Source organism: Mustela lutreola, chromosome 5, assembly GCF_030435805.1.
Source record: "Mustela lutreola isolate mMusLut2 chromosome 5, mMusLut2.pri, whole genome shotgun sequence".
Taxonomy (NCBI): Eukaryota; Metazoa; Chordata; class Mammalia; order Carnivora; family Mustelidae; genus Mustela; species Mustela lutreola.
The window spans coordinates 25595227-25621836 of NC_081294.1; the positions used below are offsets into that span (position 1 = coordinate 25595227).

The following is a 26610-nucleotide window of genomic DNA, read 5'->3' on the forward strand; positions in this document are numbered from 1 at the left end:
TGGACAAGATGAGAACCTAAAAGTCTTCAGTAGCATGGAGTTCATTGGGGCCTTGGTATAATGGATTCAGAAGTTTGGAGTAGACTGAGAAGTGAGTAGAAGGTGGCACAGTGAAAACCTAAGTGAAGATGACTGTCTCAAGGAGTTGGACTAGCTGGTGGAGGGCAGGGCATAGAGGTAGGGGGCATAGGTTGAAGGGGAAATTGGGATCAAGGCATTCAAGTCTAGCAATAAGCTAGAGCATTAAAATACTGATGGGCAGGGTCAGTAGAGACTTAAGAACCAGAAAGATAGAAGTTAATAGAGAGCAAAGGTTCCTGCGCAGATAACAAGTGATGGCAGCCAGGGCACAGGTGTGGGGACTCTATATAAATAGAAGAAGGCCAAGTCTTCCACTGTCATGGGAGGGACAGAGGGAAAATAACAGGAAAAGAGCAATGGGAAGCCAAGGGTGGCAGGAGTAGGAACCAGGAGTTACAAGCTCCCTGAACAATGCTGAATTAGATCCACAGAGCTAGGGAGAATTTTCCTTCCTGTCTTATTAATAAAACTGCCTATTTCATCTCCAGTGATGGCTTTAGTCACAAATACCAAAGCCAATCTTTTATGATAATATAAAAGATCAGAGACCAAATAGTCTAAATATATCTCCTCCTGCATCAGCTTCTTTAACATGTACTGACTGGGTTAAAATGAAACAGTGGAGTGACAATGCCTAGGCACATCACTTCTGTATCCTATAGGATCCCTCTAATCAAAATAGCCTTAACTACCAGCAGCCAGAATGAAAAGAGAGGGTTCATAAAGAAACTCACATGGATATCCACATGGAATAGAATGAAGTTGGACCTTTACCTCACACCATATACAAAAATTAACTCAAATGAATGAAAGTTCTAAATTATAAGAACTAACATTGTATAAGTATAGTAAGAAAACATAGGGGTAAATCATTGTAACCTTGGATTTGGCAATGGATTCTTATATGTGATATTCGGAGAACAAGCAACCAAAGAATAAAAAACAAATCAGGGTCACCAAAATGGCTCAGTCAATTAAGTATCTGATTCTTGATTTCAGCTCAGGTCTTGACCTCACAGTCATGAATTCAAGCCCCATGTTGGGCTTTACGCTGGGTGTGGTGCCTACTTTTAAAAAATAAATAAATAAATTGGACTTCATCGAAATTAAACTTTTGTGCTGCAAGGACAATCAAAAAGGTGAAAAAACAAGCCACAGAATGGGGAAAAGTATTTGTAAATCATATATCTGATAAGGAACTTATATCTAGAATATTTATAGAATCCTTGACTCAAAAAGACCATACAATTAAAAAATGAACAAAGGATCCCAACAGACATTTCTCTGACCACAAGAAAGACAGACAAATTGCCAAAAAGCCCATGAAAAGATGTTCAACACCATCAGGTAAATGCAAATGAAAAATAAAATGAATGCCACCTCATCCCTACTAGGATGGCTAAAGTAAAAAGTCAGGTAATAACCAGTGCTAGCAAGATGTGGAGAAACTGGAACCCTCATACATTGCTGATGAGAATATAAAACGGTGCCGTCACCTTGGAACAGTCTGGTGGTTCCTCAAGAAGTTAAACAAAGAGCTCCTATTTGACCCAGACATTCCATTCTGAGATTCATACTCAAGAGAAAGAACACATGTCTACACAAAAACTTGCATACAAAGGTTTGTGACAGCATTATTCATACTAGCTAAAAGGTGGAAATGACCCAGTTGTGCAGACCAATGAATGGATAAGCCAAATGTGGTATATCCATACGAGGTTATTATTATTAAGCCAACAAAGGAATGAAATTTTGATACAGGCTACAGTGTGGATAAGCCTTGAAGACATTATGCTAAGTGGAAGAAATCCATCGCAGAAGACCACTTATGTGATTCCATTTATATGAAATGTCTAGAATAAGCAAATATAAAGAGACAGATTTATTAGCTTGGGGAGCAGGGGGGTTGAGGAGTGAGAGCTAAAGGGTATGGATTTCTTTTTGAAGTAATGAAAATGTTCTATAATTGATTGTGGTGATCGCTGTGTGACTGTGAATATATTAAAAGCTACTGAATTGTACACCTTAAAGGGATGAATTGTAAAGTATGTGAATTAGAGCTCAATAAAGTTGTTACCAGAAAAAAGAAAGAAACTTGCAATTGTAAGGCAGATTCGTATCATGCAGTGTGTTGTCTTTGCAAGTCACAAATATCCTCAACCACCTGGTCTAAGTAGAGGGGTACCCCAAAATGTGGGCCCTTGGGACACAGCCACAGAACTGTATCTGTGAACTGAGCCGCCATCACGTCAGGCCGGAATTCATGTGCCTAAGTTGCCTTTTGTCTTGACAACTTGGCTCCTGTTTGCCTGAGTCAGTCCAGGATAAGTTCTCCTTGTGCCTCCAACACACTGAGCCCTTATTCCCTGTGCTATGTTATTGCGAGGAAAACCAACAAGTTTTGAATATGCTCACACAGAACTATACTTCAAACTGGTTATGCAAAGGCAGGAAATGGTATGTGTTACATTACGTTTTTCTCACCACCTACTACAAACAGAAGCTGTTTAATTTCTTGGCTTTTAACTTTTTTTTTTTTAAATCACAAAACATTTCTTTCTTGAATTCTTGCTGTTCTTTCCCCTTGCTCTGTAGCTTGGAGGATTTGGGGGCTGTGTTGCTTGCTTGAGAATGCTACTGCACTCGGAAGGGCTGGCAGGGATTCTTGGAATCGGATGATGAATACAGAGGTACTCTATGAGTTGAAACACTGTGATTTTTAAAATAATTTGATTTGATTAAATAAAAATTTCGACTTTACAGTAAGGATTGAATCACATAATTACCGAGTTAATTCTACTGTTTCCTGTGAGGCCAGGGAGACAGTGCAGGTCAGATCTTTAAGAACTGTGGGAACCCGGGTCCTGTAACCGGAAGCTCTGAGGCAGGATAAACTCGACTTCCTGGCAGAAATAGGAAGGGCTTTTAGAAGTGTCCACAGGGTTGAGAATATAGAAATGGTGCTCCTTCATAAAGAAGGGAGGCACAGGTAGTCCCACACTTGGAATTTGGGGGAGAAATCAGGGACTTTTTATGGTGGGGATGCTTTCTGAGCGGCTATTATGTAAGAATGCACTGAACTCTACCACCTGATCTAGAGAAATTTCCATAAGACAATGTTGAGGGACGAGTTACGTTATAACCAACATCCCCGCACTCCATTGCTATGGTCTCTCAGAGGGTACTTGGCAGGGTTGCGCCGGTTGCATAGTGACAACGTGTTCATTCAGATACTCTGTGTCCTGTTGCTTTCCTGTCCTACTTCCCCACTCCCTCTGTGCTGCCCAGGACCACTCAATTTTTTGTCTCAGAGTTGGTCACGGGGGAATGCAAACTAGGGCCCAGGCTAGGAGCCCCTGGGTGGCAGCCATGATGGACCAAAGGCCAGAGCAGGCTTCCCATACCCTACGACTCCTGTACTACTGCAAATGAGGGAGGAGTCTCCTCGATTTAACTATGGTTGGTTATCTGGGAAGTCTAACTACAGAGTTGCATTTTCAGTCTGGCGGAACGTCATGAGTTGACCCGTCAGTCTGGTTATACAGAGCAACTGTGATGCTCTCCAGGTACTGAGAGCCAAATACCATCTCTCACCTAAACCTTCAAACACACACACTATTGCTCTTTCTGGCTTAAGTTGTTGCAACCCAGAGTTCTCAGGGATGCAGCCATGAAAACTGCCCAAGCCAAAAAAACCACATGGTTGCTCCAGGAAGATTCACTGGCATCAAGAGAAGGGACTGCAAGTGGAGGAGGTAATTTGTAATAATGATCCAGGCAACAGAGAATGACCCAGAGGGACAATGGAAATGGAAAAGGGGGACTCAAGGCCGGGGAACATGAAAATTCCAAATCCTTCCCCGAGTTCCATTATATCCTGGTGACCAGGTAATTTGTTAAAAATAGGGTTTGTCTTCTCCCATAAAGGACCAATACATGGAATATATGTGGAATTTCATATACATATTGTTTATAATTACTTCTTGAACAATTAAAAAAATTTCCCAATATTTATTATGTTTCAAATACAGTAAAGTTTAAGGAATTCTGTGACTACCCATAGCCTCACATACCCAGCTTTAGCTCATCTCACTGGTATTTTGCTCTACTTTATCACACACCAACCATGTCCATCCCTCTACTCATCCATTAACCCATCTTACTGCTTTTGCCATTCAAAGTCAGCAGCAGACAACAGTACGCGCGTCTCTCTAAATAATTTGGTGGCAGTATCATTTTTTTTTTTTTGTGGCAGTATCATTAACTAGAGGTCAAGATTTGCTTAGGTTTTTTCTTGCAATGAAAATTCAAACACGATTAAACACAACTACATTTTTGCATATTCTACATTTTTGCATATTTGCAATTGTACATATTCCCAACTCTTATCAAGTTCCCGAATGTTGCAACCACCTAGATAGAACTAGACGGTATGATGCTAAGTGAAGTAAGTCCAAGAAAGACAAATACTACAGGATTTCACTTACACGTGGAATCAAAAACAAATGAAGGAACAAGAAAACAGACTCTTATTAAATACAGAGAACTGGAGGTTGCCAGAAGGGAGGTGGGTGGGGGATAGGCAAAATTAAGGGGATTAAGCAGTACAAACTTCCAGTTGTAAGAGAAGTCACTGAGATGAAGAGTACCAACATAGGAAATAGTCAATAATATTAAAAGGACGTTGTATGGTAATAGTGAAGACACCAACTTAGGGAGCAACCAGCAATTCACAGAACTGTAAAACCAGTATGTTGTACACCTGAAACGAATACAGCATTGTAGGCCAGTCACCCTTCAAGGAAAAAAAAAAAAAAAAAAAAGATCTAGAATGCAACCTTCATTTCCCAGAGGCCCCCTTCCCAGGCTGTCCTGGCCCCACACCTGCCCGCCAGGGGATAGGCTGTGTTCAGCTCTCCTTGGAGAGACTGCAGTAGCGTTCCGAGCCCGGTCCTCGGGGGCGGTCTGAGGGAGAAAATGTACTTCATCTGCATTCCTGCCCGACCCAAGACTGGCACACACTGCACCCTTTCAGGGCCGGGGATAGGCACCACATTCACCGGCCCCAAAGCTCCGTGAAATGATCATTTGAAAAGTCCTCCATTCTGGATTTTGGGCTTGGGGGTGGTGGTGCGTGGGAGGGAGTGGAAAGTAAGCCACATGACCTTTTATAAAAGTAATACTTAGATCTAAAAAAAAAAAAAAAAAGCTAACTGCTTTATAAAGACTGGACTAGCTAGCCAAACTGGAAACTTTTCTCAAGGGAAGGCCAAAAAAGCTTACTGTGTGTCTTTCCAGCTGATCATACACTTCATATCCTTTAATTACTCGAGGCAGACAATGTAATAGAAGGATTAAAAAGAACGAACCTGGGCCTGAACCATAAAATTGGCTGAGATGTCTGTGTTTTTAAGACACAAAAGCACCACTCCAACAAATGATTCTCCTCTGCAATTGATAGATGGTATTTAAAATGGTATTTCCCCATGGCTAGCCTGCTTACCAACATACACAGCCCTCCTTACACTGGAATCCACACCACGAACAGGATTTCCCCCACCTACTTCCATCCTAATATTCTTTTTTTTTTTTTTTAAGATTTTTTATTTATTAATTTGACAGAGAGAAATCACAAGTAGATGGAGAGGCAGCCAGAGAGAGAGAGAGGAGGAAGCAGGCTCCCTGCTGAGCAGAGAGCCCGATGCGGGACTCGATCCCAGGACCCTAAAATCATGACCTGAGCCGAAGGCAGCGGCTTAACCCACTGAGCCACCCAGGCGCCCCCCATCCTAATATTCTTAAGGGCAGTATGTGGTGCTGGGACGCTGTTGAAAGGGCACGTGTGGAAGGCCATGGTCACTGCAGACTGTCCCTGCGATGGTGCGGGGTAAAGGGTCCTGTCCGGCCCCGCTGTCCTGCCCCGCGGCTGGCTTCAGAAACACTCTAGAGCCCCAGGTGGGGCATACTGGCACAGCACACACGGCTGAGGAGACTTTCCCTCCGTGGAGCAACTCTGGCCACAACATAGGAGGGGGTCAGAAAAGAGGCTACAGTGCAGCTCCCTCTGCCCCCCGGTTCCCTTCCAGCACAGGAGGGGCCATGAAGGCACAGGAGCCAGGAGCCTGTTCTCAGCAGGAGCCCCTGCCCAATCCCGTTTCCACACCAGATGAAGTATGTCCCATTTGTTACCTGCCCCCCACATAAGTCCTCCCACTGCCCTCAACTGGAAACCAAGGAACAAGCAAAATCAGGAGAGAGAGAATGCCAAGTCCACCTAAAGTCCAAGAGCTGTTAAAGAAATGTGGAAAACAGGACTGAAATCTGCTCATCTATAGGGTCCTAACTACTACTCTGGAACTTAATAGTGAAGACCCATAAAAAGAATGCATTAGCAATGGGGGCTTATTAAGTTCCAGTGATATTTCAGAGCTGGCTTGGTGACAAGGAGCTAGGCCCGGCTAGACATAATAGGAGGTGAGCAGAGGAGGGGGAACATCTTCTCTCGTCCCTGAATGGAGGAGGGATGCACATAGGAGAGGTCAAGGAAATGGAACTCTCCCAACAAACACAAGTGATAGGTCTCAATCTAGTATGCGCTAAACTGAACAAATGAGAAAAAATTCTACCATCACACACCATCTCTTTCTGCCAGCTCATTCCTCCTCTCTGGAAGGAAAAACAAAGCCTTTTCTCTCTCACAGTTTAGCTGACCTTAAGATCTCTTCCAGCAATAAAACAGACTTCTCATATTATATGCCCTCAAAAGCAAAGAGGCAGCAATATTTTATTTCACATATTTAAAAAGCCCTTTTCCTTTATTTGCCCTATTTTATTGTTCTCCATAGTATTTCATCCTCACCTGAAATTTTATTTTTTTATAGTAAACTCTGCACCCAACATGGAGCTCAAACTCCTGACCCCAAGATCAAGAATCACATGCTCTACTGACCAAACCAGCCAGGTGCCCCTAAAATTTAAAATATTTATTTGATTTGATTGTTGGTTTCCCATCACCAATCAACTAACCAACCAACTCAACCCAACACACACACACACTGGATGAATGAAATTGTTCCATGCTGTATCAACCACATCTAATGCAGTACTGCTTGTAAATTGTGCTTTAATTTCTGCAATCAGATATGATGCAGTGAGATACAAGTATAAACTTTCATTGTACGCTGGGAAAATAGAAAGCACATTTATACAGATAATAGCCCAACAGCTTATTCCCTTAAAAAAAAAAAAGTTTTGAATGTTTTTAAAGCTAATTTATCTTCAGTGTAAAAACTTGGAGGTATAAACAAACTCAAGATATTATATACAGTAAATTAATGTACATTTCCAAACTTGCACAGTGCAGCATTTTAAACAAAGTAAATGGTCTCATTTCAGCCTGGACTGTTAAGCATAATCCATATCTCAATCTTGAATAAAAATGTCACAATATATAAACCGACTGAGAATTCTGTACACAAATACAAGTTTATAGAAATCTGATTTCAAATATAAATACATAAATTGTCATGACCTCACATGTTACAACAGCTTATTCTTCTATTGTAATTATTTTTAAAAATCATAGAAAAATATTTCAAAGCACATTCAACTGCTATGACAAGGGCCATGACCTTGTGCCTTTAAACCATACTTTGTGGAGTGTAAAGCATCACACCGGGCATTTTTGGAATGAAAATTACTAAGAGTCTAAGATTGAAGAGGCTACTGTATAAATATTCATGTTATAATATGGTAACAAAAATAGTTAGCTCCATAGTGTATCTGGGAGGCAGTGGGGCAGAGAAGTGGAGGTTAGTGCTAGTTTAAGAAGGCCCACAGAATGTATGTTAAGGTAGCTAATGAACTAGTGTATTTTTAAAATCCCTATTGCAAGCCTAACACTGAACTCACTAGGGAGACTCTTAAGGCAACCAAGACGGGACATGCGTTTGGCCCCCAATGCAGGAATCCTGCCCTCTCAGCCTCTGTCATTCTAACAGACCAACCTGGCTCATGTGTCAGCGTGGAATGAGGAGAACGGCCAAGCAGTTTCTTACACATACAGAAAGACGATTCAGTGCAAACTGAGAAACTTCTGTCAATAGTTTCAAAATTTCTCATTGCCCTCAAGCAACTGAACTTCTTCTAAACATGTAACATTCAAATTGCAAGACTGATACCAGAGAGGAAATGTATATAAAAGGCAAACATTCAATTTGCAACATTCTAACCTTAGTTTTCCCCCCTTCCTGTTGTGGGATTTAACAGGGTTCCACTGAGAAAGAAAAAACTGGTCCTTAAGAATGTACTTTACTGCATTTAAAATATATATACCATTTAGACAGCAGATCCAAGGTGACCAGGCATAATCAAGTTTCTTCTATGGCTTTGAAATCGTTGAGGTACTGGAGGAGAACCATCACCTCTGCCATTCAGGCTTCACGGCCTCCCTATGGAAGCCGCGTGCAGAAGGGATCCTGCTCACATCTGCGCGGTTTTAGAGACCTTGGGGAGACCGTGAGAAGACTGCGGCAGAGGACCGTGGTCACAAATGGTCCCAAGCCTCGGCACACAGCTAGAAAAAGGCAAAACACTTTCGAACACTGAAGAGGCTCCAGAAGAATGGGAGCTCTTTCGGGCAAACCAAAGGGATCCCCTCAGTTTAACCAACAGATTTAGCAGCAAGATCCTGGGACTCCGTGCACCACAGCAGGGGGCAACGGCGGGCGGCAGCGAGGGGTCGGAGCGGCAGAGAGAAACCTGGAGCTGTCAGCACACAGCAAGGGCAGTGGGGCTGGCGGCTAGCCCCACACAAAGTGACACAGCCCATGCAGGAGAGGGGACGGCTGGAAATGTCAGTATAGGGGACACGGGTGGAATTTCCCCAGCTTTTCTCAGGCGAGAGGATATAGAAAGGAAAAATGCTATGGTTTAAACAAATGCCATACATCTTAATGCCTCTATGGGAGCCTTTCAATCTGCCATACACACATCGGATAAAGCTAAATTTGCGCTGAACTAAGATGGGTAGAGAGACACACACTGTTCCCAAGGACTAGATAAATTATCTTGGCACAGGAAGGATCTGAAGTGAGTACTGAGTCCAAGAATGTCTGACCAAAGCCCTTTCTAGTAGTAGACCCGCCACTGCAGGTTCTGTATAATACTTACGCATCAGACAATGGCCACGGTTCTATTATGGGTCAAGTAGTAATTGTTTTCAATTAATAATACTACAGATACGGTTTTAATTGCATAGTCTTTCAGGAGCATGAAATAAACACGAGAACCAGCTCTTTTCCTGAAGGTCCAGGATTCCTGCTGCAGAGCCCTGGACTAGAGGCTCCCCGCCCCCCACCCCGCAGCAGTAAGCTTCAGCGTGATCCACTAATCCGGAGAGCAATCGGCTTTGCCTCCTGTCCCAGCCCTCACCGCTCTTCCTTCACAATCACTGAGCAGACGGGTCACACATCCCCCAGATCCACAAACTCATCTTCTCGTTTGGCCAGATCGTCTTCGTCACCCAAAGCTTTCCAGCCACTGGTGGGTAAGACTGGCTTCGAGGACTGTCGCTGCAGCAGAGCGAAAGGAAACAAGGAGGACAAGCGGGCAGAGCTCCTCAGCAATGCGGGTGCCTCCGCCAGGAGGGCCTCCTGGCTGTGGTGTCTCTCGTCGATTTTCTCTTGTAAGTGCTCTACTTCCTCCATCATTTCCAAGAGTTTGCTCATGGTGGCCACTCTGCCACCACCCAGGATCTGGGCTTCTGGAATCCAGCGCAAGTAGCGCTGGGCCCAGACTTTGATTTCTGGCCCCTCGATGTGAGGCAGCAACAGACTGTGGTAGTCCGTGGGCTTGCTGTGCCAGCTTTCATAGAATTCTCGAAAGTTGTCCTGAAGCTCATCAGAAGAATTAATTAATTTGCTAATCCGCTTGCCCAGGAGGTTTTTAATTAAATGATCTGTTTCTTCCCTGAAAAATCCTCTTTTGGGAGATGATTTAGATTGGGTGAGTGGTAAAGAAAGTTGTCGTTGATGCTTTGAGAGAAAACACAAATAAAAATCTCTGATTAGCCTGAGAGCAGTTATAATAATTCTTCTCAAAAAAGGAAAAAAAAAGCGTGGATGGCGGGGGGCAAAATCCTGCTTTAACAAGAGTCTTGAGAAATCAGAACTGCCACATGAGTGAAAAATCATCAAAAAGCAGTAGCACGGTAGGCGAGGGGGCTCTTGTTTACTCCACGATGCAAACATTAGATGCACATTGCGTTTATAAACAAATGGGTAAAAGGGGCGCCTGGGTGACTCAGTGGATTTAAAGCCTCTGCCTTCGGCTCAGGTCATGATCCCAGCATCCTGGGATCAAGCCCCGCATCAGGTTCTCTGCTCAGCAGGGAGCCTGCTTCCCTTCCACTCTCTCTGCCTGCCTCTCCGCCTGTCAAATAAATAAATAAAAATTTTAAAAAACAAAAACAAAAACAAAACAAAAAAACGGGTGAAAGCAGGCACGTATGGAGCTGTGCGGAGGAGAGGTGAGTTGTGACAGAAAGAGAAGCATTCTACTCCCTCCTCTCCAGGCACAGGCACAATAAGTACTTTTGAAGAACAAGCTTAACCCAAGACAGGCAGCCCATTAGGGGAGTTTGGGTGTGAGGCTGATTCATTTTCTGAAGAGAGCAAAATGTTTCTTCTTTGAGAACATTTTGAGCCCCCGTGAGGACGTGGATCCCCCCGCTTCAATGAACCACATTTGCGGTTATCAGGCACCTAGTGGGAGCTCAGGCCTATGTCACAAGGATTCTTATGGACAAAGAGACAAGTGGGAGCAGGATTTTGAGGAAATGGCTACACCGGCCAGATGGTCTTGCCTGATAAGCTGCGAGAGTAGAAAATAATAGAGCATTTACGTTATTTTCCTCTCCAGTGATTCTACCTGCAGCCAAAACAAGGTATTCTATTGAGGAACACCAGGACTGGGCTGTGAAGATGGGTAAAGAGGTGGAAGGTTACAAGGACCCCTGGAGCCCAAGAGAGAGGTCAGCAACTGCGAAGACGCTGTTTCTGCCCAGCTCTTTTGCTCCTGAGGTGTCTGAAGTAAGAAGTCAACAGTTTTATGGGCAGGCTAGCCCTATCACTCTCTAATATATTCCTGCCAGTGGTTCCCCAGTGTGAGGGGGAAAGCATCCTTTATTATGGAATATAGAGGAACAACTCTTCGACCTCTTCTGAGGAGTGTGCTGCAGCGACAGGAGGAGGGCCAAAACAGTCCCCAAGTCATGGAGGCTGAGCACAGCAGACCCACAGATTCTGGGTCCTCGATGCCCACAGATCCCTCTGGGGGCCCAGAGCGGAGAGTAGAGGAGTCTGCGGGGCACTTCCTGGTCGCTGCCACAGGACTCCCATGATGGCTCAGGTCCCCAAGAAGATAAATGCAGAAGCTGCAAGCTGCAAGGCCTCTTAAGGCCCAGGCTCTGAAACTCAGTATCACTTCTGCCACTTTCTGTTGGCCGAACTAGTCGAAGGCCTACTTGAATTCAAGAGGAGAGAAAATAAACTTTACCTCTTAAAAGGAAGAGTGGCAAAGTCGCCCTGCATAAAGGCATATGGGATGGATGGCACTGGGACTAATTCTAGAAAGTCTACCATAGTAGACATGAAGAAAAGTTAGAGAGGTGCGCGCAGCACTCATCTCCTCACAGCTAGGCAACAAACAAACAAACAATAAAAAACGAAGAAAAGCAAAACCAGCCACAATGTCACAACTAAGAGCTGACCAGGATTTCTGACTTCCCAGCCAGGGACAGGCCTGTGGAAGGCAAGGAGTCAGCAGCCCACCCTCTCTCGTCCCCAGAGGTCAAGGTGACTCAGTCTGGGCTGGGGAACCGCGGCACGCAGGTGGAAGCGAACAGCCGCTGAGCGTTTAGCACGTGCTGGATTCTGTGCTCGGTGCTTTCCAGGCATCGACTGGGCCAATTCTCCAAGTCACTGTTCCTGCTCCATTTTACAAACAAGGAAACCAAGGCACAGAGGTTAATAGACAAAGACCCCAGCTATAAAGTGCTAAAGGGGGTTTTACACATAGTCTGACTCCAGAGACTGGGCTCTTAACAGAACTCCACTTGCCTTGGAAGCCCCTACTCTCAAGCCCTATGTCAAGTGTGGGTTCAAGAGGGCAGGGTGGGCGCAGCATGCGGGGTCAAGGCTGAGGTTGAGACGGCATGCCTGAGCGGCGGCCCCCCGATGGTAATGTGAGAGCAGTGCTTCCTGCTGGTAAGCCACAGCCTCTCAGTCTCTACAGAACTTTTCCAAGGCCATCTGCCCACTCAACAAGGGGCCCGAAGCCTGACACATGATGTTCTCACAAAAGGCTTCAAAGTTCCCTGTTGCTCTAGCCCCAACTCCACTTTAGCTGATAGAGTCTGAGATTCTCCAACTCTTTGGCTCAAGCCTCCTGCTCCAGTCAGCTCCTGGAGCCTCAGCCACCTGCTCCTAATTGTAAGAAGAAGGGACACTGAGAATGACTGGATCGGAACACAGAAATGAAATCCAGTCTTGCTAGGGGGAGCCTCAGTTTCCTCCCATGCGAAATAAGGGATTAGGCCTTGTCTCCTCGGTCCCTTGCCCCTCCGGCCCAGGGCATTCTGAGGTCCCCAACAGATGAGAAGTGTGCATGCAGCCACCAGGGGGCACCGCACACTGAGGAAAAGTTGACCTCCGGCCAAGCTGAGCAGCTCAGGGCTGTTCTGGTCTGGCAGGCAGGAAAGAGACTACATGGGGAGAGGACACATCTACCCTGGTCCTGAGGACCCTTGAGAGAGTAAAGCAAGAGCTCCAAGTTGTTCAGAAGCTGGAATCTTCTGCAAATGAGGGTTTTGGCTCACCAGGCCCCCAAGCCTCTTTAGAATGGAGCACCTCCCATATCAGGATGGCCAGGTTCCCTGGATGGCAGATGGGATCAGAAGTAGGGTCGTGGAGAAGGCAGAGACATGCACTGACCTGGGATTCACCACCACCGCTTTCCCCTTTGTGGGGTCTGGTGGGGGGAAATTCCAGGCCCGAGACAGAGCTGAGAGAGGGCATGGAAATCACTTACCATCTAGGGAACTTGGGAGTTTTAATAACTAGAACCATCAGTAACAAATATCTGAAGGGATATCCAAATAATCTGACATTTTTGGTTTCCAGCATGGGTCAGCAAAGGACAGCCTGTGGCCAAATCAGGCCTGGGGCCGATTTCTATAAACACTGGAGCACAGCCATGCCGTCTGCGTACGTGCCGACTGCGGCTGCATCCGTGCTCCGTCAGTACAGGGGGGTGGGGGGGTGGGCGATGGGGGGAGCTGTGCAGCCCTTAATAGAAGAAAGAAAGGTCTTGCTATTTGAAGACATGAACCAGTACAGACAGAGCAAAACCCCCAATTAATGCTCCTTTTACCCTGCCAACACTTAGGTAGGGGGTACGCAGGATCCCATGCGGCACAGCTGTCTTGGCAGTCACATCCCCGAGGACATTTAGCAAATGTCTCACTAGGGCAAAGGCTGAGCACTGAAAACAAATGATTCTCATGGGCCCTGACATGTGCCCGCCACAAAGCTTGACTCTGCAGGCTGCTTACAGAATCCATACATAACTTTCCTCCTTACATACACGGGGATCTCTGGGTAGATGAAGGGGGTCATCTTACTTTGAAACGCGTTCCTTTCCGCTGGCCTTTGTCCAGTTTTGGCTTTTCCACATAAAGAGGGTTTTTGAGCAACATCTGGGCTTTGGGTTCAAACTGTACAGACCAGTCCCACACGGTGAGCAGATTCAAAGGCTTGCTTTGTGTCTCCTGGCTTTCCCTACCCTGCCAAAACAAGCACAGGTCACGATGGCTTCCAGGGAGGCGGAGGAGAGCGAACACACAGTGCGGACAGACTCGCACCAGGAAGGGTGCTCCTGCCCTGCCGAGATGGAACTCTCATGGGATCCTCCTTTCTAAAGGCCTCGGCTGTCAGTGGTTGTTCGCGTAAGGCTTTGGGTGGGAAGGGAGAGAGGGAAGAAGGTCACCTTGTTTTCTAGTGGGCCACGTGCCAGCCACTGATGGGCACTTTCATGACAACCTTGTAAGGCCACTATTTCTCAGATTTTATACTTGAGGAAACTGAGGCTCAGAAAACTGAGGTGAACTGCCTGAGCTCTTGAAGCTGGTGAGCAGTGGGCTGTGATCCGGGGCTGTGTGACGGGAAGCCCAGGTTCTGTACCCCCACTTCACTGAGGAATTTGCTAAAACCACTCCCGAAGGGCCAGCTCGGGCAAACCCAGAGGCCAGCAGAAAGCTACCCAGAGGCACTCAGCCTGGTGAGAAAGTAAAACTCCCAGGAGCGAGGCCTCAAGGGAGACTAAAGGAGTTTAAGATGGAAACTAAAAGCCAAGCTGCCCTGTTCTGCTTCGTCTCTGTTTATTCAGAGTAACTCCAGGCATCAGGTCAATGGAAGAGGAGGCTGATCATCTTGACAAAGGATAACTTTTAATTTTGCTTAATTCCTCAGCTCCAATACTTGCTCTCCAGCCCCAATATGTACTGTGTGGCCTTGGGCCAGTTACCCATCCTCTCAGTGCCTCAGCACCTCAGGGTTAGAATACCCCACAGGGTGCTGTGAGAATGATCAGTACTCGGAAAGCACTCAAGACAGGGCCCCGTATAGACTTAGTGTGAAGCAAGTATTTTTTTTACATCAGAACTATTGCAACCTACTTGTGAGTCCGGGCTTCTTTAACGCACAGGTTCCTAAGAGGGACTCTTACCATATTAGTTTCTTTTTGATGAGGCGAATTGAAGAAGAAGGTGCTAAAAATAGGTATGTACAGACTATCTGACAGAACAGTCAGGTACGTCTCCGTGAAATCAAATGCTGGGGGATGCTGGTGCACCAGCTGCCAGACGCAATCCAAGAAAAGCTGGAACACGGGAACCTATGGGAAAACAAGATACACATTACTGAGCACGCACTAGGAGTCCAAGGCCATCTGTCCCGAGTTCAGAGGCGGCCATCTCTACAGCTGTGGAATAACCACTTCTGAACACCATATTATCTGGGAACCATCAGTAGACGCCATCCCGTTCTGAGCAATGAATGTGCTCCACTGAAGCGGCGTGCCTGTAGGTTGGTATCAGTATTTGGCAGTACCGATCTGCGTAAAAGACATCTCAAAGACGAAATACATAAAATCTCTTTACTGATCAAGCACTGACAGTCGATGAATTACAACAGATTCTGAGGCTAGGGAACACTCTGAACCCCAATTAAGTGAAACTGTTATCTCCCCCCAGAAGAGTTCCACTCTTCTCGCTTAAAGATTATATTACCAAAAAACTGTTCTCAAATATTTTGAATTTTGTCCATATTCCTTTTCCCCCAAGATGATAATGCAGAAGAGATATAGGACATGAAAGAAGACAGAAGCAGCACAGGTGAGTTTCTAAGCTTTTTCCACAAATGTACAGATCTTTTTTAACTGGCAGCTTCCTTCATTAGCTACCCAGAGGAAAGCCCGTTAATGGCAGAGAGAGTTTTCTAGGGTGCTTTGTCATTCACAAAGTGTTTACCCTTTGCAGTCCCAGTGACCTGCGGGTGGGAAGATAGGCCATGTCGTGGCCTCTCCCTGACGGAGGCTGCCTGCACCTCCACACAGCTCAGAGGGAGACAGGAGTCGGGAATCCAGCTCTTGAACCAAATGCAGGGCTGCATCCATTATATCACAACGCAGACCACCCCATTTTCCTTTAAAACTCTAATACGGTGTCAACTAAACTCAAGTATAAAAATATAAATTTAAGAAACTGGGGCACTTGGGTGGCACAGTAAGTTTTGGCTCCTGTCCTGATCTCAGGGCGGTGGGATCAAGCTCCATGTCGGGCTCCCAGCTTGGTGTGGCGTCTTCCTGGGATGCTCACTCCCCTTTCCCTCTACCCCCACCCCTCAAAGAAATCAACCTTTAATGAAAAGAATAAAAAATTAAAAAAAAAATAAATTTAGGGCCACCTGGGTGGCTCAGTGGGTTAAAGCCTCTGCCTTCGGCTCAGGTCATGATCCCAGGGTCCTGGGATCGAGCCCCACCATCGGGCTCTCTGCTCAGTGGGGAGCCTGCTTCCCTGTCTCTCTCTGCCTGCCTCTCTGCCTACTGGTGATCTCTGTCAAATAAATAAATAAAATCTTTAAAAAGAAAATAAATTTTAAAACTTTAAGAAATGAAATAATAGTGGTCACATATTAGAAGAATAAAGAAAAACCAACAACTCCAACATGCTGATGTTGAGATGCTTAAAAATGTTTATATCGCAATTTTATTTTCTTAAAGATTTTATTTATTTGACAGAGAGAGAACACAAGCAGGTGAAGCAGCAAGCAGAGGGAGAGGGAGAAGCAGGCTGCCTCCTAAGCAGGGAGCCCAATGTGGGGCTCCATCCCAGGACCCCAGAATCATGACCTGAGCCAAAGGCAGACGCTTAACCAACTGAGCCACCCAGGCACCCTGATACGGCAACTTTATTTCTCATCTCATCTTCCACTCAATGTATCATTTAAATAGAATGGAAAATATCTCAACCTTATTGTAGAGTCAGGAAAATGGGTTCAGAAAGTTTGCCTGACTTCTCCAAAGTCTGGGTGAAAGCAGACCAGACTGGATCTGCTCTTGGACTTATTCCTCCCGGACACGGAGTGCTCACTTTCTCAAGACATCCAAAACATACTCTTCCCCACGAAGTGTCAGCTCTCTCTGTCCATCAGGTTATTTGCATCCCATTAACCTTGGCAAAGTCCATTCTAAGACTGAAAATGGTGATTTCCAGTCAGCTTGATGGGACACAGATGAGCAGAGATGAGGCCTGAAAGAAACCCCAAGGCCTAGCTAGAGAAACCGGGGTCTGTCAGGAACGCACCGAGGCCTGGAGGGCAGGAGCCACGGCTCTCCGACGGCATGCTGGACCAGGCTGCTCCCCACCACAGACTCATTTACTATCCAGAGTAAGAACAGCCATGAGTCATGCTCCTGGAGTACAGGAATTTTGCAGGGGATTTAACTAAAGAAAGTTCACCTGTTTTCATTTTACCTTCCACAATCATTAATAATGCAGCCAAAGGAGCTTGCACAGCCACAGCTGAGACAAGTGCACCACACTCTGGGAGCTAAACCACATTGCTAACTCTCCTACACTTGAATTCAGGGTCGCGGTGTGGAACAATTCACATGGCCAGAAACAGAAGGGGCTGTGTTCACAACAGACATACACTGCTGATAAGGTCCTGGTAACAGATGACATTAACATAACCTCATCCTTCATTCTGAAAAGATTTATGTGTTATTATGCATTTTCTGTAAGAAAGTTGTATACTGGCCATTCTTTTTTTTTTTTTTTTTTTGCAAAGATTAACCTAACAAATTGTAGGAGTCTTTTCAATTAATTTTTATGAATCAGTATTATTCCCATCATGAAATAAATATCCACCCTTGGTGTACACAGTCTAGAAGAGAAGGCTCCGCACACACCAACATCCCTTTCCTCGGGGAAGGGTTCCGGTCCTGTTGAAAGCACGCAGGGTCATCACACGGTGAAGTGAACACAGCGTTCCTAACACGCCCACCCGCATGCACTCTGCAACAGGTACGAAGTCAAGAGACCAGGCACTTCTGCGATGAGGACACTCACCTCCTCTTTGTCACTCTGACGGAGGTGGTTGCAGCGATCCAGGAAACAGTGCCCGCCCATGATCCACTCCTTCTGGACGAGGCTCTGGAAACCAGCCCTGGTTCGGCAGTGGGGGTCCATCATCACTTGTACCAGGGAGGAGAGGAGGCAGCAGAGGTCGGAGGCGTTCTCCTCTGGGAGGGGCCCCGGTGCCGGTACAAAGAGGCAGGAGAGTGTGAAGTTATGAAAAGCCGCCCAGAGCGCGTGCACTCGCACAGCTAATGACGGGGTTCCCCAAAGCAGAGTCGCCCTGCTCACTGATGGTCAGGCCCTACTTCTCTGAGGGCAAGGGCCGATGGGAAACAACGTAGGGCTTTCAGACTGAGAGACCAACTGCTTCTGGCCAGTCTCGTACAGGCTCCCATGTATTCTGGCCCTAAGCGCGGATCTGCTTACTGGAGGAATAAGGAACAGCAGCCGAGCCCCCTGTCAGCACGCGGGCATCCCGGCGTGCCGCACAGCAAAGGCACAACCACACACCTGATGGTGGCCTGCTGGGCTTCACAGACCAACTTCACACCTCTTTTGGCTACCGTGTCAAAGCTAGAGGCCTCAGTGGACCCACTGCTCCCAGGCTTGGCTGCTTCTCAGACTCACCTCGGAGCTCCTTTCCTGCACTCCCTCCTCTTTGGAGGAAGCTGAGATCTCTGGACTCCCTTATTCCCAGCTCCACAGCTCTTTCCCTTTCTGTCTGAGAGCACAGAGGGGCCTGTTTCCCTCCGCCTAGCCTGGAGGAGACTCCCCTCGGCCGACTCCCAGACGCCCATCCCTGAGCGCACAGTACAAAGCCCGAACAGCGCAAATTCAGTTCACACGCTTATTTAGCATTCAGGACTCACAGCAAGTAAAAGCATACATTACCGTGCATACACTGGCCTTAGAGTTTTCAGATCCTAAAAGGTAGGATCTACATCCCCTGTGGTTTCCCCTTTACAAAAAGTGCAACTCCAGCAGCTACTTAAAAATGTCCCTGAGGATGGTGGCACGCGCAGCGGTGCAGAGAAACCTGAGAGTGAATTCTAAGTAGGCAGGTGCTTCCCCCAGGAAGCTTTTCACTCTGACCCTGGAACCGGGAGGCCTACACGTGCACTCCCGCTTCTCTACCGGGAGACAGGTCTCCACTATGGGAGCACACGGATCGCCAAGAAACAGCTCCGTCTACGGGGTGCTATCAGCCTCTGAAACAAGTTTCATTTTTAAAGGGATACTCCTTCTTGCATGTGAAGGGTATTCACAGCACATGAGTGGGTAACAACAGGCAGAGGGGCCAGCAAAGGAGAATTCAGAGGAGACAGCTCAGTCGCCCACCTGAGAGCGAGTGACTTCTCATACCTCAGCCAAAGATGCAGATTTTGTTTGACGCGACTCTGGCTAGTGCCATCTGGCCCTGGGTACTTCCCCTCTCAGATCCTAATTCATCCCTCCTCCTCTGTACCAGTCAGTCAGTCTGTTCTGTCATTGGTGGTTAGGTCTTTTTCAATAACATGTTCAGGTCAACTCTCTCGTTAAGTGGTAAACTTCTAGAAGGCAGAAGTCTACAGCTCTGCACATGATATGTGCTCAATAAATGTATTCAATTTGAAGTCACTGAGCCAATATCAGGTGGTACAGAAGCCCCAGGCAGACACATTTTCCAGCCTGCCAGGGAGGCGAGATTTCTGCAGTCATGAGTGCATCAGAGCAATGGTAAAAGCTTCAGGGCATGAAAGCAGGAGATGACCTACTGAACTGCAAGTGCAGATCTATACGAAGTTTAAAATATTCTGAATAGCAAACATAACATTTTAGCTCAGATTTAACCAATTTCAGCAACAACCTTTAAAAAAAAAAGTGGTTTACACCTGTTTTTACACATTCTGAATGTTTATGTCCTGTTGGCAAGTATAGCAAGTTAAGCCCACTGAGGAAAAGGAAATCATGACCCACAAAGTTTCTACAGCAACTGCACAACATTATCAAACACAAAGGCATAAAAATAACAATTAAACCATCCACGGGTTTCTTTATATAAAACAAATTATCAAAAGGTTTTAACTTTAACCAAGCTGAGTTAATATAAAACAAAATCCAAAGCACTGGAAATATGAGCTTTGGTCAAGATACCAAACAATTCCTTCTTGGGCTGCAAATAGGTCTGCCAAGTTCTAAACGAAGGATTTATTTTTAAAATTGTAACACTGACCTCAAATGCAGAGGAGACCAAGGTCAGAGAAGAACAGAATGGGAGGGATTTCTACTGGCTCACTCCTTTTACATGACAATTCCAGTTCCATAAAACTGTGTATACAGAAGCTGAATCTCAAGTGAAAGAAAATGAAAACCACTCTTTGTACTTTAAATATATTACCTAAAAGAAGAACGTTCATGTTTTGTGCTTCTAGACATTCTGTAATCTCTATTGCTTTTTTCAGGCAACGTCTAAATTGGAAAGAGACAAGAAAAGCAGCGTTAGTTCCTGAGGCTGGTATCAAAACGACGAGAAGTTTAGACACAGAAAACTGAAGATTAAGGGAGACAATCTCATTTGTTTTTCCGCTTGAAATCCTCCAGAAAAGAAGCAAATTACCATTTATACTACTCAGATACTGCAAGACATTCATTTGCCAATTAGAAACTGAAAAATTTCAGAAGGGAATCCCAGAACTGATGTTGAAACGTAGCTAGGTGATTTCTAAACTACAAACTCTTCTTGAGAACTCAAGCCCCAGAGTTCCAGGAAGACCTGCCAATGCCCACATCAGAAACTGCTGTACGCCCGCATCATTGAATTCAAGGTCACTTGCCAAACGTGTCGTTGTGGCTGACAAGACCCAAAAGACCCAGAAATCCCTTTTGTCTGTCTCTGCACACACTATTACTTTTACAGCTTTGACTGTTCTCTACTTCTAATGAGGGTTCTCTGCCTGCAGAGGCGCCTTCCTTGGCTGACTCTTCACTGTTCTCTGCACTCCCCACATAATGAAGGGTTCTTTTCTATATGACATTCATCACTGTTTGCAATTATACATGCAAATTATGGGACATGTGGCAGGCTCTTCAAGATGTATTTGGTAATAAGTGTTTGGAGGACTGAGGCTCCATGCCACAAACCTCCCCGACAGAACTGAGAGAGATGCCGTGCCAGGTCAAGGGAAGAATTCTTCTCTTTCTTCAAAAGAATCCCAGGGCTGGAGCTCATACCCCCAATCATCACCTCTGTTCTGTGCCTCCTTGTGTCCCCTCTTAACTTAATGGCAACAGAGGGGAACTAGTCAAACTATGAAGTAGGGAAGAGAATGTAATTCTGTCTCTGGGGCTCTCAACTTAATTCTAAAACCCAAAATGACTAATTGAGATTAATCATAAAGTTATGAAAAAAAGGGGCACCTGGGTGGCTTAGTTGGTTAAGTGTCTGCCTTTAGTTCAGGTTATGATCCCAGGGTCCTGCGATCACACCCTGTAATCATTTTTAAATAGATAATATATATATGAGACACGAATTCAAAACGTGTATAGGTAATATACACACGAGACACATTTTCAGTAAACAAGCAGCATCCCTCCCCTTTGCAATCCCGGTTCCTGCTTGGTTCTGGCTAGGAGGCCAGCCCTGCTGCCTCAGTTAGGATCTTGGGTTGCCACGTCCCCTTTCTGGCAGCCTTTCAATGCCTAGTCTAGAGCCTACAGAGATCTCTTTTGGAGCAGATCTCTTTTGGAGCATCTCTCTGCATGTCTATAAATTCAGACCAGACCTGCACAGAATATATAGCATGTAAAATCCAGCTGAGCCCTGAGTAGAACATGTGATCTAAGAACAGTTAACTATGAAACAGAAAACAGTTAAATTATCTGTCAATTTGCTTTACTACTTTGAATTAGAGAACTATAAAATTCATGAGCAAAACAATGGCTTGAAATACCTGGTTATGTCAAGCCAGCTGCTGCTTTCCAACAGAGAAAACCATTTTATATCAGTGTCCCAAAATTCGGTACTATTATCTGGAAGAAAAAAAAAAAAGAGTAAGAAGTCAGTTTACTGTTCTCTTCCACATCTACCATCAAAAATCCATGCTACTCAAGCATACCATTCACACAGTCAGTCCTGGACTGGACTGCAGACTCCAAGCACGTATCCCTGCTTTTAGCAAGGGACATTTCCAGACTTTGGCTGAAATGGTGTTTGAACTTTAAGCCCCTGGAAGGGGGTGGCAGTCTAAAATGGGTATTTTAGATTTTTATTGCTCAAATAAAAAGTGCCCCACAGTATGTAGATAAAGTCACAGTCCTCCTTTTAACTCAACGAAGAGAGTAACATGTTTTAGGCAGAAATGGTCAGGACGCAGGCTATACTGTTCCTAGTAGTGGAAAATGCAACGCCGATACATCCTGATGCTGGGCAGCCCAAATTGGGAGACTTGGTTTCTACTGGCATCCTAAATGCACAAACACATTTTCCTTGCTCACACTACACCATCCTCCACAACCCCTTGATATAGAAAGCATGCATTTCATGGATGTCTAAGACTCGTCAAAGTTGCAAACTCAGATTAGTGACAAGGCAGACACCTCTGCAAGTCCTGGAAGATGAGAATGGAAGTGTAGAATCACAGTCCTGCAACGACTAGTGCAGTGAAGACCACACATTCAGGGGTCATTTCTATCGTTTGTTACTAGAGAAGTTTCTACACACTGAATGTGCAGAGTACCCAAAATTTAAGATCTGCAAAAAAATAAAAAAATGAAAAACAACAAACTAATACAATGTATCACTCTCAGCCAGGTCCCTGCTTTTTATTAATCTATTTTGTAACACACAACACAGTGTGTTCTCCTTAGCGGTGGACACTACTGTGGCCCTGGGTGTCCTATTCATCTTTATCTCAAATGCCTCCATAGTCAGTGTATTTAATGGAAATTCCATAAATGTTGGCTGAAGAAATGAATCCTGAATTAGTTGGAATTTGCTAAGCTAAAAAGTCCAAGTTAGGGAAAAATTACATGTGAGCGTGACCAATCTCAGACGGTAACACAGACTCACTGAGGAACGAGGCGCATGGATAACTGAGCTCAACTGGGTGCAGGTCCTAAACTGCTCTAATGGGCAGCCTGCGCAGGAAGCGGGGGAGGCTGGGACATGCACACTTCATTTCCTACTTTGTCCATTTCTGCTTGATTAGAAGGGAAAGAAGGTATTTCCACGTGGGACGGGGAGGTCCATTCAATAAACCACCAATGAACCCAAACAGACCATTTGTTTAACAAATCACTGTGAGAGCCGGCGAGTACTGGCACTGCACGGTCCCAAGACTTTTAAAGGAAGGAGTCCCAGTGTTCACCTCTGGGCAACCAGGGTGCTGGCGACTGAGAGAAGAGGAGGGGTGGGCCTGTGTTCACAGCCACGAGAAGGGGCGGTGGGGTAAAAGCCTGGGGAAAAATGGGGGGCGGACATGGCAATGACACGGCCCCTTGGCCACTAACCCGCCCCTCCATTCTACCACATCAACCCTCACGGCCACGAGCCTCTGGTGCAAACAGAGCCCAGGGAAAAGGCACCAACTTTCACCTGACCCACATGACTTTCCCCATGTGACAGAAAGTTTTTACTCAGCATTCTTCTCACCTATCAGAAAGAGCTGCTTAAATTTAGAGTATGCGGTCTGGATGTCCTGCAGGGACAGGAAGTTGCTCGAAAGGTCTTCGGTTTTAACAGTTTCATAGGGTGGCCTGTGGATGGTCTTGTAAATTCTAGGTATCAAAAAGTAACACGATTAGAAGGGCAGATGTGAATTAGAAATGGCTTATTTGTCCTGAGCACGTACTAGGTGCCCAGGTCCGTCCACCACAGACTGCCGTCCCCAGCCGGTGGAGCAGGGGGAAATGGAAGCACATGGAGCACCTCCGGTTTAAGATTATGAAGATTAGAAGCTGACAGAGCCATGACTTGAAACCATGGCAATGTAATTTCAAAGTTGTCTTATTTTCTCTTTTTAATTCATCCACTTTGGGTTTTTTTTTCCACATTTTGGAAAAATTTCAAACATGTATTAAAGGACAGTGACATAGGCCATGGCTTGGATTTGACCACTGTCAACACCATAGCCATCAATCCACTTCCCCCAAACACTTTGGCATGCATCTATAAAAACAATGTGGTTGACATTTTTAATGATTATAATGACTCTTTTCAAAATTAATTTTTTTTCAAGTTTATTTTTTCAATAATCTCTACTCCCAGTGTGGGCCTTGAACTCACAAACCCAAGATCAAGAGGGGCGTCCTCTACCAACTGAGCCAGCCACATACCCCTCCTTTCAACGTGATTAAAAAGAACCGCTCTAGGGGTGCCTGGGTGACTCAGCCCATTAGCCATCTGCCTTTTGTGCAGGTCAGGATCCCGGAGTCCTAGGATCGAGCCCTGCATCGGGCTCCCTGCTCAGTGGGGAGTCTGCTTCTCCTTCTCCCTCTGCTCTTCCCCCACTCATGCTTGCTCTCTCTCTCACATAAATAAGATCTTTAAAAACAAACAAAACCCAATCACTCTATGTATGTGCTATTCCCAAGCGCTAAGTTGTCAGCAGGTAAACAGGAGGAATACTATTAAGAACTGTTCCCCGGCTTCTGGGAAAGGAAGAACTGAGCTAGTCAGTAACAAAATGCAGAACAGTATTCACCCATCCAAGAAGCTCTTCTGGTTTTGTAAAAGGCCATCATCCGGTTCTTTGGGCAGTGCTGACATTTTCAAAATGGCACATCCATTGTGGCAGGACCAGCACCATATCTGCAAGGGGGAATAAAGGCTTTTCAGACATAACACACAATCCAGCAGGAGACAGAAAGCTTAGCCTTTAAATTCATACAGGCAAACGTTTCATGTCAGTAAGACGTGGCCAGATGTACTCAACTGTTAAGCCAAAGAGTAGTTACACACGGAGAAACACAGAATTAGTCTTAAAACAAACCAGTCTAGATAGTCACACTCAGCCTTGCTTATGGTCTAACGTACACCTTTGGACTTGGCTTTAGTGCTGGGAGCCTAGACGGCAGCATCGCCACTGACATCAGCGCACAGACCGCACTAGTTAGCTCGGTCATCCGTCCGCTAACCCGTCTGATTCTCACAGTCACGCTCTGAGACAGGGAAGATCCTCAACCCCATCAACAGCAGGAAACTGAGGCCTGGAGAGACCCAAGAACCTCCTCAAGCTGCACTCCCAGTTGCAGCACTCTGACAAACGGTCGGATGGCAAGCAGCGGGCAGCTCCCGTCACCACAGAAAGTTCACGCTGGAACGAAGGGAAGCTGGCGATTCAACACAGAAGGCCCGTAGGTGCAGGGCAGTGCACTGCGCAAAGACGATGTGAAGAAGGCTAAGATATGGGTCTACCTTCAAGGAGTTTATAGTTTCAAAAGGGAAATATATTTACAAACATAATAAAAGGGAGAACGTGGTAAACGAGAGAAGAGAATTTCAAGGAAGAAAGGGAAGGCAAGAGGAGGAAATCATAAGAATGACTGTAAGTGACAGACAGGCTCAGGGGGTCAGGCACTCTTCTGGCTACAGTGGGGGCTTTTGTCTGTTTGCTCTGATTTGCAGGAATGAAGGGAAATGAGGACTGATCTTGGGACAAAGTAATCTGCCGGGAGAGCCTGGCTTGGAGCAGAGGGCAAGGCTGGTCGGGGCCGGTGAGTACCGTTGTGGACTTTGAGCCCCATAAAGGCCTGGTTAAGGGTTGAGAATGGCTAGAGGCCAGCCACCACTCTGCTGACCGAGTTCTCCGCCTTAGCTCAAAGGTAAACGGAGAGGAAGAAGATGTCTTCCATAATTCTGCTACGGGGAGATGGTACTTTTTTGCTAATCATCTGCAATGAATGGTATAAAGCATACACTGGCCATGCTAGCAGCAGACGCCAGGGCCACGAGGTTCAAGATCAGCACCCGGTCCAGGTGATACTCTGTGCTACACTTAGGAAGCCGGGAGGCAGAACTGGTTTGGGGCGTCAGGGGAAGAGGACAGAATTGGTGTTGGGCACACTAGGTGTCCAGTGCCGACACGACACCCACGCGCAGACATCCAGAAGGCACAGTAGATGAGGGGTTACAAGTTTAGGAGGGGAAGGCAGCCTGGGGCTCTGGACACGGCAGCTGGCTGCCAGCTGACAAGGGAGAGACGATGCGCGCACCCAGGCAGAGAGGACAGAGGAACACAGAACCGTCTTAGGAAACACCAAAAAGCAGTGACTCCCCTTCTCTGGGCCAAGCCATACTTTGACTCATTAAGATTGAAAATGAGGCTGGAAGTGTTAGGACACGGAGACAAATCAAAAGGCCCTTTGCTGACCTCTCCCTCCCTTACCCAACGTCATGCTAAGCATTCTAATGTACAGAAACCAGCACGCAGTCCCTAGTCCTCTGCCAGGGGTGGCGGTATTTTGAATGCCCAAGCAATCCTGTCCCCCTACGTGGTGCAGCTCACTTGGATAAAAGGGGAGACACTCTTAGCTACGACTAAGTGACAGGTTCTACAAAAATTATGTGTCCTTTATCCTTTTTACTCTCTTCTCCTGGGGCAGAAGGGTTGGCTCTCGATGACATTTGACTGTTAATAATTCATTTTTTTCTTTTTAAAGATTTATTTACTTGTCAGAGACAGAATGAGAGAGAGAAAACGTGTGAGGGGGAGGGTCAGGGGGAGAAGCAGGCTCCCTACTGAGCAGGGAGCCTGATGCAGGCTCCATCCTGAAGACTCCAGGATCATGACCTGAGCTGAAGGCAGTCACTTAACCAACTGAGCCACCCAGGCGCACAAATGATTCATTTTCTT

At 46.0% G+C, this 26610-nt stretch overlaps 1 protein-coding gene across 2 annotated transcripts in view; it reads right to left on the minus strand.

Moving 5' to 3' along the window:
• Positions 1-7187: 7187 nt before the first annotated feature.
• Positions 7188-26610, minus strand: part of MTMR12 (myotubularin related protein 12) — a 72247-nt gene continuing 52824 nt past the window's right edge. The window contains exons 9-16 of one of the 2 annotated variants that reach the window (XM_059173730.1): positions 24460-24566; positions 23409-23533; positions 21709-21787; positions 20157-20227; positions 17771-17943; positions 14866-15033; positions 13763-13924; positions 7188-10115 (exon numbers count right to left, since the gene is read on the minus strand). In XM_059173730.1, coding sequence (XP_059029713.1) covers positions 9546-10115; positions 13763-13924; positions 14866-15033; positions 17771-17943; positions 20157-20227; positions 21709-21787; positions 23409-23533; positions 24460-24566 — 1455 coding nt within the window. In that variant the 3' untranslated portion in view covers positions 7188-9545. The remainder of the gene's footprint in view (positions 10116-13762; positions 13925-14865; positions 15034-17770; positions 17944-20156; positions 20228-21708; positions 21788-23408; positions 23534-24459; positions 24567-26610) is intronic. The other variant, XR_009353732.1, reaches the window with a different exon arrangement.